Source organism: Oryzias latipes, chromosome 11 (genome assembly GCF_053564925.1).
Source record: "Oryzias latipes strain Hd-rR chromosome 11, Olatipes_Hd-rR_3.1".
Classification (NCBI taxonomy): domain Eukaryota; kingdom Metazoa; phylum Chordata; class Actinopteri; order Beloniformes; family Adrianichthyidae; genus Oryzias; species Oryzias latipes.
This window is the reverse complement of record NC_136247.1, coordinates 18,189,707-18,201,899: the sequence shown is the minus strand read 5'-3', so window position 1 is coordinate 18,201,899 and position 12,193 is coordinate 18,189,707. Positions and strand designations below refer to the sequence as shown.

At 41.4% G+C, this 12,193-nt stretch overlaps 1 protein-coding gene across 1 annotated transcript; it reads left to right on the top strand.

The window, feature by feature from the left end:
• Window positions 1-6,669: 6,669 nt before the first annotated feature.
• On the top strand, window positions 6,670-9,869 carry evx1 (even-skipped homeobox 1). Its single transcript, XM_004073862.5, has 3 exons — window positions 6,670-7,297; window positions 8,040-8,275; window positions 8,536-9,869. The coding sequence occupies exons 1-3, from the start codon at window positions 6,934-6,936 to the stop codon at window positions 9,061-9,063; spliced, it is 1,128 nt and encodes a 375-aa protein (XP_004073910.1). The 5' UTR covers window positions 6,670-6,933; the 3' UTR covers window positions 9,064-9,869.
• Window positions 9,870-12,193: the final 2,324 nt, after the last annotated feature.

The window sequence follows — 12,193 nt, the reverse complement described above, 5'->3', positions numbered from 1 at the left end:
GTTTTTTCGGATTTGAATCATTTTGTGGGGGTGTTGATGCGTAAAAACGCTATATCACAATTTTCATTTGTCGTCACACTCCAAACACTGCCTTTTATTATAATGTATTACGAAAAAGACTGAATTATTATGTAAAGGGTTAATAGGGGCTATTTTAAACAGGGCACAGTATAGTTTGAGTCTCTTGCTCATGACTCCACTGTCTTCGGCCTTCGTGCGCTACAACAACCATTCTTTGTCTTTATAATTTGAATGTGGAAAAAAAATTAAGCAACCACACACACTAGGATCTTTTGTTTATAGATGAGTGAAACCACAGAATGATTATATGTTTGATTAAAGTCGATTCTTCCTCCACTGTAGGAGCGCAGAAGCGATTCCAACATGCCGCTCACCTTGATCCATGTGTGTTTTCAGGACGCGTAAAGGGTGAAAACATAACACTCATTCCAAGTTCAATTCTAGTGAATGTCTTTTTTTAATGTGTCGCTGTGACCAAAAATTGCCACTAGTCAGTTGAACCGTCAGGTTAGGATCAGAGATAATCCTTTGTGCGTTACTTCCAAACTCTTTACAATTTGAGAAACCAAAAAATAGGCCTGGTTAGGCAGCGCTTTGGGACGTAAACGCGGCTGGAGGCCAAGGTCAAGTTGAAAGTTGCTGTCTAGCCACGCAGCCCATTGGACTATTCAGGCTTTGAAGGGTCCGTCTGCTGCTCTTGAAAAGAGCGGAAGAGGGGTGAGAATTCCTGTGCCAATGAAAGCGATTGGAGGACATTAACTTTTACTGTCATTGTGTTTTCATCCCCGATCTCTCTCTCACGGCCCCGTCTGCCTCCCTTTCTTGTTTACTTTTGTGTTCCAGCTTTGACATTATCCATTTATAATTTCTCTTGTTTTTAAATCATTTTAGTGGTTTGCAAGTATGCAAAAAATGTTATAGATTCCTGAAAAAACGAGGGCGGAGTAGACGTGGCGCACGTGTGATTTTAAATGTATGTGCTCTTCTGCTTTGTGTGTATGGCTGGTGCCTCTCAGTGCTCTGCAAGGAAATGAACCTGGAGTTTCAACCAAAGTACAATATTCAGTATGGTTTTGTAATTGCAAAGCAACAACACACAAAAATAGAAGCGCAATCTGCGTTGTGTGCGCTATTTTTGGTTAAACCGTTATGGTTGTTAAAACAGTTTAAGCAAACATGTTTTTTTTTCTATACATCTTGTGGGGGTTAACTTAAACATCCAAATAAGTATAAATAAATATACACATCCCCATAAAATTAGAAACATATTGTTACAGAAAAAATTGGAAGACAGCACAAGTAAAAAAAAACATATTTATTGCGGTTTCAGGAAAACATATAAACAATAGACAATCTCATAATTTTAAATTAAGTAAACCAACTTTAGGATTAGAATTATAAAAGCTAGAACGTTGTTTTTATGCTAAGTCTTGCGTTTTTGCTTTTGATTTTTGTATGGTATGATTTGATTCAGATTGTTTTGAAATCAAGATAATTAACAAATTTAGGTAATTGTTCCCAAAATTAAAGTTTTTGAAGACAGATAATTAAAATAATTGGTTTTTTATTATACTGGCTGGTATTTCATAATCATTTGATGTGGTAAAAATAAACAATAAATAATTAGAAGAAAACAATACATTTTCTTTCGGAGTTCAAGAAAGGTGAATCGTTCTTTGCTATAATAGGCCGTTTGAGTTCTTTTGCATACTTCCTTTGTTTAGATCGCAACCAATACCCGGCATGCAGCACGTCGGAAATGGTGCAATGCCCAGAAAAAAAAAAATCAACCACGAGGATAGTTGATTTTTTAATAAAAACGCCAAGAAAATAAATTCAATCTTCAGCAACAAGCAGCGATCATCATGAATCACACTGCAAGGCCCGGCGTGTTGCGACCTGCCTTTTGGCGTTTTTGTTAATGCAGGCAAATCAGGCTTCAAGATAAAATACAGACGCCTTAATCATTAGCTTTTGCACAGACGTGCTTTGTCATGTTTTAAGTTAATCTATATACTTTTTAAGTCATGTCTGTATGTTGTCTGTGCGCGCGCTCAGTGTTTTGGGTATCATGAACATTTGCATTTTAGGAACTTTTTTCTCCGCCACAGCTTGTTATTAAATTCAGAATGTTGTTCCGCAGCCCTGCTTTCCTCGAGGAAGATGACAAAGAAGTGACAAACTAACGTAACCATTATTATTATTTTTTACGTGTATTCATTAACCAATAAAGTCCATCAGACTAACTAAACCAGGACATTTTCCTTTTGCTGTTGGTGTTGCGTCATGAGAAATTGTGAATTTACGCAGCTTAACGCACAGCAGACTTTCTTTTATTTGCGTAAAATGATCCCAAAACTTGCCTTGAACTTCACTTTGGGGCTTGGCAACAAACCCCAAAGGTTTTTTTTTTCTCTGAGGTCATTATCAAGTCTTAACTTAATGTTTATACTGGCATCCAAATCACTAAGCCGAAGGAAAAGAAAGAGCGCGTTTATGTCTCGACCTCAGCTCCTGCAGCTTCGGGAAAGCCGGGAAAGGTCCATATAAAGTTATGTCCATGCTATAAAATTCATAAAGGAACTGATATATAAAACTGCTCGCTAAGATCTCAGAAACACACTCCAAGCATGTTGATGTGCATGTGCTTAGAGTAGATGTCTGTCAAAAAGCTGTCAAAAGCTCACTGCCAGCGTGTTTTGTGGTGAAAGCAGGCAGCCACAGGGCGGTCGCACGCTTGACTTTTCCATATTTCCTGGATGTTGGCCTGAAGTGTAATCATAAGGGCTTACAAATAAGTGATGGTTCAGATGCAAATACCTGCAGGTCTGCTGTTAGGAGTTTTACTTACAAACAACGCTTAATAAGGTATGGAAACATCTAGTTGTGCTGCAAATGCCTGCGTTTTGGTAAAAAAAAAATAAAAGCAATTGTATTTCATGCAATTTGTGCAAGTTAAAGATGTGCCCACATTGCATGAAATGTATCTGCGTGATTGTGCCTTTTTTGCCACCTTTTTTATTATTTTCTTGCAGGGGGATCATTTTTTTCTATTTGTTTTGTAAAGAAGCCGTTGACACTTTTCCTAGATGCAGCTTTAGGAATATAACAATTAGGTCACATTATACTGCAAAGATTTGTTCTTGATATATGACTAGAACTTTAAAAAAGTTGTCAAGTGTTCTGACCAAAAAACCCATATTTGTCTGAAGTCAACTTGTATAAATTATACACAGAGTGGCCAATTCTACGCAATAACTATTACTTCTTGGCAAAAGATACTTTACACTAATTAATAAAAGGATGTATTGTGCCAATCTGTATTAATGTAGATGAATTTGTTTCAGCAAAAATGTGTACTTCCCAAAAATGTACGGACAGACTCCTGCTGGTAAATCGGTAACCTGTGTTTTATTATAATGCTTATTATAGACTTCATTTTCGAAGTTGCCTGATCTGTAATTGCTTTTTCTTAATGTATAATTACTGGTTATGGACACAAGTTATACAAACTGTGAGTCATGACAACGTACTGCTGCAAAAATACGCAGGGAGAGAAAAGTAGTCCTTGCAAAACATCTATGCCGAGATCCAAATGTGCCTAAAAGTCTGAGTTAATTTGCTTTTTGGTTTTGGCATGAATGAAAAGGCATAAAATAATGCATATCTTTTCATTTTTATTCTGAACGTGATTTGGCTTCTTAAGAAAAATACAATTTGAAAAAAAAGGGTGTAAATTCTACAACAGCTTACCTTTTAGCCGTCCTCGTGCGTCATACGGCACACAAGGAGGAGCAAATGTAACCTTCAGTTTCATTCTGTGGAATTTTTTGTTTTTTAAACGTTGTTTGTTAAAAATTTGAAAATCAAAACCAGTATGCTAAATAAAAAATAATATATTAAAACATCCATGTTAAAAGCAGCCTAAGTATTTTGAACAGAAAACCATTTGCGTCGAGACAGACATTTGGATCACGGACAAGTGTGGAACTGTATTCTTCCAAGTGAAAATCAGGGCTTTACAATTGGTGTGTTGTTCTGCGACTGATGATCTACTCCCCGCCTTACACCTTCACCCACCCTTTAATTGGGTAATGCAGGCCTGGACTCAGCGCGTGCGCGCATATCCCATCATGTGCAGGATGGAGCGATAAAAAAACGAGTCTTACAGCGCAGATTTCCTGTTATATAGTCATCGGGACTCGTTACAGTCCAAGGTCAACGAGTTAACTTCGGTAGCTGCGTCATCCAGTTTCAAGGCCAAGTTGAAGCAACAAAGACGGGAAGGGCCATCATAATGAGGGAGAGATGATACCTGTTCTCCCTCCCACGTAGGATTCCTGTGTAAAACGAGGTGCGTCCCTGCAAGAGGTGGAAGGACCCTCATGCGATAATCTGTTACAAACTAGAACATTTTTCTGAGCTAAACCCAAACCCCTCTAAGATGCAGAGCCATGGATAGAATTACACTGCCTACTGCGCAGACTCCATGGTCAAGTTCAAGTTGTCCTCCCTAGTAAAACTGGGGGGCGCATTCTGCAGTGTCTGCAACCCCCTAACACCCTTTGAAGTTCCCTTGCAAAAACTAAACTCTGCAGCTGCGCTCAACTGCACTTCTTCAGGCGCGAATTGGGACCACCTATTCAAGAAGACATTGAGCACGAGCGCAACGCAATCCTCCGCTCTTCAAACCCACCCGGTGTCCTCCTCTATCTAAAGTACACACATAATATAAATGGCAGTACTCTAAACGCGAAGTAATTTGCTGTTGCGCAAAACTCTTCGAAGCATTATCTATCACAAGATCCCATCGGGCCTGGCTGCAGCCCGTTGCTTAACTCTTAGTTACTGTTTGGCATCTTTGCCATAACTGGGCGCTGTACGCATGCCCCTTCATTTATTTTAAGAACACAAGTTAGCCAACGTTCCCGCAGCGGAGTGGGGAATTTCTCAAGTTGCAAAGAATCTGAGAAATCCTCGGATGTGAACCAACAAGCTCAAATGGGCCCCTTCTGTGCCTATTGTAACATTTAACATGACGCCATAATGTTATTATAATAAAAAGAATGTGTTATTTCTGTGGCCAGTATTTTTCTTGAGGTTCGTCTGAGAATTTTCATGCTGAGCACATTTCGATTGTTTTGTGGTTCGCCTGCCTGCTGACCTAAATGATGGCCAGCTCATCTCCAAAACACAAGCAGAAGTCCAAACACCACTGATTAAGTTCATGCATCACGTTTTTATGCGAAACAGCTCAAAAACCAGTTTGCATATTCAAACCCATCAGAGACCAGTGAGTGTTCTGCCCATTTGCTGAGAAAATTAAAGAGTCGGTGGGGGGTTGGAAGCCAAAGGAATTTCCCTCACTCCTGAGCCTCCGGGCTGCTGGAGGAGCTGGAGGAGGAGGAGGAGGAAGAGGAGGAGGACGAGGAGGAAGGCGGCGGCATTGGCGCTTTCCTTGTTTTGGACAGACGAGGGCGCACAAGGACAGCGGAGGCTGCTGCAGCTCCGACGTATCTATAAGAAGTCATGTGACCTTTTCCATCTGAGCGATATCATTTACACCTATGAGCAGCCGGCCTCATCTACGCCCCCAAAACAGATCTCTGATCAGCTCGACAGAAAATGTGGATTCCACGTACCTGTGCAGGTGCAGGCCTGACTCAATTGAGTTCGACTGGCTATTATAGATCATTGAAAGCACAGGAAGCGGGCACATAAGTATTTAAAGTGTAGATTTTGCCAACAGCAAAGTTGACGCCTCACAAATTCTCAATGTAATAACTTTTACTTTAATTCACTCCCACCATCAATAAAAATTAGACCCCGGCAGCTCTGAAAATCTGAAAATCATTTTTAAAATGAGAAACTGTTTTTAACGGATCCTCCTGGTAAAATAAAGGTTAAATAAATAAGAAGAAGATGATCTGGTTCGTCCCTGCTGAAGAGTATAACTAATTATGAGTCAAGTTGCAACTGTTGGCATTTGTAAATTAATGTTTTTAACTGTAATTATCAGTGTGTAACCATGTTTTGTGTACAAGAACCTATTCTGTGCTTAATAACGTATTTTATCATTACTTAACTGAATAGTTTATTTATTTGTGTATGTGTGTGTGTCTGGGGGGGGGGGGGGGGGTCAAAGATATTTAAAGATCAAAACTGAAAATGGAAACGCTTGTTGTGTGCTGAGGTTAAAGTCTGCAGCCTCTGTTTTTAGGCTCCTTTCAGATATCAAACTTAATGTCAAATGTATTTTCTAAATCCTGACCTCATACTTGACCTTTTATAGACTTCAGTTGAGTCAGAGGAAATCAGGGAGATGAGGAGACATTAAAAATGTTTATTTATTTGTCTAATTGCTCTGTTGCCATTTAAACATTAAAGCTTTGAGCTTTCATCAAATCTTTTTGGTTATTAGAAAAAAATTAGTTCTCATAAACTTAGAGTCTTAACTGACACATCAGGAGCAGACAGTGATAAACTGCTCAGCTTTAGATGCTGTGCGTCTCAGCTGCTTCTTATTGTGGCACCCCTCCCACCTCCATGCCGTTCCTGCTGCTGCTCCTTCTATTTACCCTCATATCCAATCAATGCATGTCGTCATCAGTGGGGGCATCTCCACGACTAGTCTATTAAGAATGACAGCTCAAAAGGCAGGGAGAGAGCGAGGGTGAATGGTGATCCCTCCCTGAGCTCCTTCTCTGCACTCTGGAGCACTCTCCTCTGAGGGTCAGACCGGATTTCAGCCCCTCTTTTTTTCAGAACCCTCCCTTCATCCTGCGAGCAAACTCTCCCACCCGCCTCCAGCTCCAGCGCCATCATCCCCACAGCTTCACGCCCCTCCAACCTGACACTCGTCGTTTGGACTCACGCTCTCCCGCAACCAGGAGGCTTATTTCCCCCCTTGTGATGGAAACGAGAAAGGAAGAAGCGCGGCTGGCGGAGGGGGGTCCGTTTGGTAAGAACGACTCAAGTATGTCAAAAGGTACCGGGAGCCCTGTGCGGGAGCAGCAGGGGAAGCCGGGCTACAGGAGGTGTATCAGCCCCGGAGATGGGGCATTTACCCGGGCCAGAACGGAGCCGGGGGCGGAGGAGACCGTGCGGAGGAATTTTTGCGCCGACGGAAGGCCGGTTGGCCGCGCTTCGTCCGTGGAGAAGCACCGGTGCGACAAGCCACGCAGGGACGGCAGCAGCTCAGACACCGAGTCCGACTTCTATGAAGAAATAGACGTGAGCTGCACGCCTGAGAGCATGGACTACCCAACTACTAAAGGTGGGTTTGAGCTAAAGGTTTATTTTTCTTTCTGTTTTTGTTTTGTTTGACTGCATCTTAAAACCTTGAATGAAACACATTTCAGCTGCATTATGCATGCAGCTTGAACCTTTTTGGATAAAATACGCACAGAAATAGAACAAAATAAATCGAAATGTATGCCAAGAACCCAATCACAAACACAGTTTCACCTCAACAGCAGGAGGAAAAAAACAGTGAAACTGCAGTGTTCTGTCAAATGACCACAGTGGCTGCAAATACTTAAGTGACACCCACAATCTAACCAGACATTTTCATCACTGACTTTGACGTGCCGTATGTACATTTACCACCACAGGAGGAGTTTTAAGGAGCCAAAACCACAAGCAAAGAGTCGAACATTCAGATTTTCTAAGCACATTTTAGTGTTTTGCAAATGCAAAAACTTGATATTTCTTTATCAAATCTGAATTTATAATTGTTTACTTTGAAGAATGATGTAAACAAAACGATTTCTGCAAAGCAGAACTGAGGAAAAATTTGGAAAACGCATCAAAATAATCAGATAAAAAGAAAATAATATTTCGATTTTTTTTTATGATTTTCTTCATCACAACAGAAATGACAACAATCAAATACATAGAATAAAAAAAAAACATTAAGGGCCCGAAGTTACATGTTTCATTAAACTGTGGAATGTTTGTACATTTATATATTTTTATTTTTGTCAAATATGATTTATAATTTTTGCGTATTTACGCAGGTCAAATGGAAGATTCTCCAGGTCGCCGGAGTGACCTGGGAGCTGACCCGGGTAAGACGGTGTCCGGTCAAAGCACTCTGTCTTATGCGGCGGACCAGATTCGTCGGTACCGAACCGCCTTCACACGGGAGCAGATCGCCCGGCTGGAGAAGGAGTTTTATCGGGAGAACTACGTGTCCAGGCCGAGGAGATGTGAACTTGCGGCTGCATTGAATCTTCCTGAAACCACCATCAAAGTAAGGTTTTTGTGTCATCGGAGCAGGCCTTAGATCCGAAATGTCAGACCTTATGGTGTCGTTGTAGTGTCAGTCAGCACTGATGTCCATTATGAGTGCTTTGGTGGTTATAACATGAACCTATTTTTAGACTTAGCAGCAACATGTTTCCTTTAAATCACCAGATTTGGGCATGATTAAAGGCGGAAGTGCAACCTGACCAGTGGTTGGTCGCTGGAAAACTCGTAGTTAATATTTGACGCGGTGTGTCTCTCCCTCAGGTGTGGTTTCAAAACCGAAGAATGAAGGACAAGCGTCAGCGTTTGGCCATGACATGGCCTCACCCAGCCGACCCAGCCTTCTATACCTACATGATGAGCCACGCTGCGGCCACTGGCAACCTGCCATACGCCTTTCCATCTCACATGCCTCTTCCCTACTACTCCCCCCTAGGTGTTGGTGCTGGCTCAGCTCCTGCTGCCACCCCTTTCTCAAGCCCCTTGCGCACTCTCGATAGTTTCCGAGTCCTGTCTCACCCCTACCAGAGGCCGGAGCTGCTGTGCGCCTTCAGACATCCATCCATGTACACTGCACCGACCCACGGCCTCGGTCCTGGAGGGAGTCCCTGCTCCTGCCTTGCATGCCACTCCGCTCAATCCAATGGCTTGTCAGCCAGGCCCTCTGGCTCGGACTTCACTTGTTCCCCAACAAGCAGGACAGAAACTTTTGTCACTTTTACTCCTTCAGTGCTCAGCAAATCCTCATCTGTCACACTGGACCAGAGGGAAGAAGTCCCTCTGACCAGATAAAAAAAGAAAGCCTCAACCATCTCAGACAACATGACTTAGCGTATGAACGCACAACCGAACTGCTGTTTTTGTAATATATGAATCCCATTGCAGGACTGTGGGTTGACCGCATGGAAAAATATTTAAAAAAAAACTATAAAAATTATTCGGGGCTTGGGAAGGGAGGGTGCATTATTACAACTTAAAATCTCCACAAATGTTTGCATCAACATTTCTATGATTTATATCTTTTACGCACCCATTTTCATTTCTGGTGCAAGATGCCTCCCAAATATATGTATTTTAACAGGCTGCAGTCTCATTATACTGCAGCCCCGCACCTTGGAGCCCAGCGACGGCCGCGCGGGCCTGAAAGATGCAGATTTAAGTCAAATTATCCAGGGATGGATGTGGGGGGAATTTTGACTTCTGAAATAATTATAAAACCAGAAGGGATCGCTCTCAAAAGGTAACAAGGCGTCGGGGGAACGGATTAAAGCAGACCAGATTGACACAAAACCCTGCAAAAAAAAAAAAAAAAAAAAAAACGGGGGAGGAGGACAATCAGAGCAAAAATAAAAAAAATCCGAGCATTTCTGTCCAACGAGCTTTTATATATTTTTTTTTCTGCTGGATGCATTTTTAAGCATGATTAAAATGCTTAAAATTTGATTAAACGTCTAAATAATGCATTTCGTAGCTAAAATAACAAGTTTGTTGCATCTTGTAAACAGGTTTCTTATTTGTATGTTTTAAAAAGTTGTATTTTAAACGGCCCATTCCTTTTTTTATTTACAATAAATTATGTTTGAGTCAGTGGAGCAAAAGCGTGTTTATCATAAGAAATCATTTGAATTTTATTTTATTAAATGAGATGTTTCAGACTTTAATAATGTTTATGGCAACTAAATGAAGTTAGGAACTTTTTCCATATTTTGTTTTTTATATTTAATATGTCTAAATGTCTTTTTCACAAATAGACATATTGCCTCCACCACTCCAAACGCGACCCCCTCCGATAATTGTTCTCAAGTGGTTGCTGTCAAAACACCACCGTTCTCCCCCATATTTCCTGATAGGACTTGCTAGATTGACCGTGACAGCTAAGTGGTCCCCGGGCTCCGTTAACGCCACGCAGATTTTCTCTGCAACCACTTAACAGACACGAAATGAGTTGTCAGGAGATATTGGAAATGCAAAAAAAGATCGATGATTCAAAGAGGACCGCCAACAATCAGCGGGAGCTTAATTGGCCGCACAAATAAAGGAGTTTTCCGAACCTGATGGAGTTGGTGAGGAGCTGAGGGACGCACAAACCAGACTTTAAAACTACTTTTATGCAGTGGATTAGAAGTCAGAGCTCTGATAGAACAAAAAAATTACATCAAATTAACTGTAATTCCACTTCTGAACTTTTTGGAAAGACATATAAACCTTTCCTGAAATTTCTCTGTCAAATATGCACCAAATTTGTCGGACAAAGGTGGTATGTTCACCCTTTTGTGCTTTCTGAAATAAAAAAAGGGTAATTCTCCCCCTCTTCTCCCACTCCAGAACCAGAGTTTGATGGATGTGCTTATTAACTGGAGCTCTTGTAAGTGTGACCAAGCTGATTAAAATGCATATGTTTGGAATAATACACCGTTAAACCTCGATTGGGGCGAAACCACAAGGCAGATTTATGCAAACTATCAGTCGGTGTCTAAGCCTGATGGGTCAAACTCTGCTTTGTGCGCAGATAAAACCAGGGCATAAAATAAAGATGAACACATCAGATCCGAGGGGACAAACAAAAGGCGCACTTTTACGCTGTTTGGTGTAGCAGCAACGTGCCGCTCCATACTGCGCCATAATGACACATTCAAATGACAGCCACAGTACGCATATCAGCCTTCAATCTCCCATGCTGAATATTGAACCCTCAGTGGCCTAATCCGGCATAAACGTGCCATCTAATCTTTATAAGATTGACTGATTCTCAGAATATGATGGGCTCGCAGAAATTGCGCACGCAGAGGCAATTACAGAGCTTTATGAGAACCAAATAGCGAGATTTGGCTTTGGTTTCCCAACTCCCCTAACAGACACAAAGCATTTTGATAGGGGTGCTGCAGTGCAGCTGTCCGCCGTGTTAGGAAAGAAAAAAAGGACGTGAGGCTGCTGCCGCTGTTTAAATTGGATTACATCCTAATTTACAGACTTGTCGAAACGCGAGGGCCTGTCGGAGGCGTGGACGGACCAATCACACAGTAATGATGATAAATGGGAGATTAATTCGCATACAAGCAAGACAATTTAAACCTTCATCTGTTGAAATAGGCGTCCAATATCATTTGGAATCGGAGGTCGCGTTAACTCAACCGGAGGACACGTGAAAGTCGCTTTCGTCGGCGTCTTTCTCAGCATTATTTACGGCGCACCGGAGACGGCGGTGGGATGATGGGTCGCCTTGTGCGCGCCTGAGTCCTACAAAAAAGCAACGAACGCAGAGCGGAGGGACGTAGGGGGTGGTGGTGTGGCGGGTTTGTCAATCTAACCATAGTGTATGGTTGTTGTTATCAAACAAAGCCAAATGTATTCCGGATGTCTTTGCTCAAATCTGACCAAAAACTCCAGAAGTTGTGGTCCATTGCTTTGGTTATTGAAGGGACGCAGGATTGAAGGATGAGTCCAAGTTTTAATCTGTCTTCGAACAACTTCTCATTTCTGCAGGCCACACATTCAAGATTTCTATCTATTTTACCTGTAACTACTTCCAGGACTTACTCAAAAACCGAACACTGCGGTCATTTTACGCACTTTTACAATTTATTCAATGGTTAATGAAGGTTCTATTTACAAAACAAATCCAGTGGAATTTACACGTTTATACCTAATTTAAGTTCCTTTTTGAGAAAAAAAGCTATTATTTTCACTTTTCATTACTTACATAAATCTCTTTCTTAACAGCTACAACACAAATTTACCGTGCTGGAGGTGAGTTAATGTGGTTCTCCAGAGGTAGCAGAAGAGTAATCATTGATTGGACAAAAGTTGAGATCTTGAGCTGGTAAGTTAAAAGAATTAAAACTGAAAAGCAAAAGACTATAGTATTGTTTTTAAAGTGACAAAAAAAGAAATAAGGAAAAGAAACAGGAAGAAAATCCAAGAA

What these genes read in the sequence shown, in the direction of transcription:
- evx1 (XM_004073862.5), top strand. Translation starts at nt 6,934, where the DNA reads ATGGAAACGAGAAAGGAAGAAGCGCGGCTGGCGGAGGGGGGTCCGTTT. An exon ending in GGACTACCCAACTACTAAAG is followed by an intron (nt 7,298 to 8,039) that starts GTGGGTTTGAGC and finishes GTATTTACGCAG; the next exon opens with GTCAAATGGAAGATTCTCCA. An exon ending in TTCCTGAAACCACCATCAAA is followed by an intron (nt 8,276 to 8,535) that starts GTAAGGTTTTTG and finishes TCTCTCCCTCAG; the next exon opens with GTGTGGTTTCAAAACCGAAG.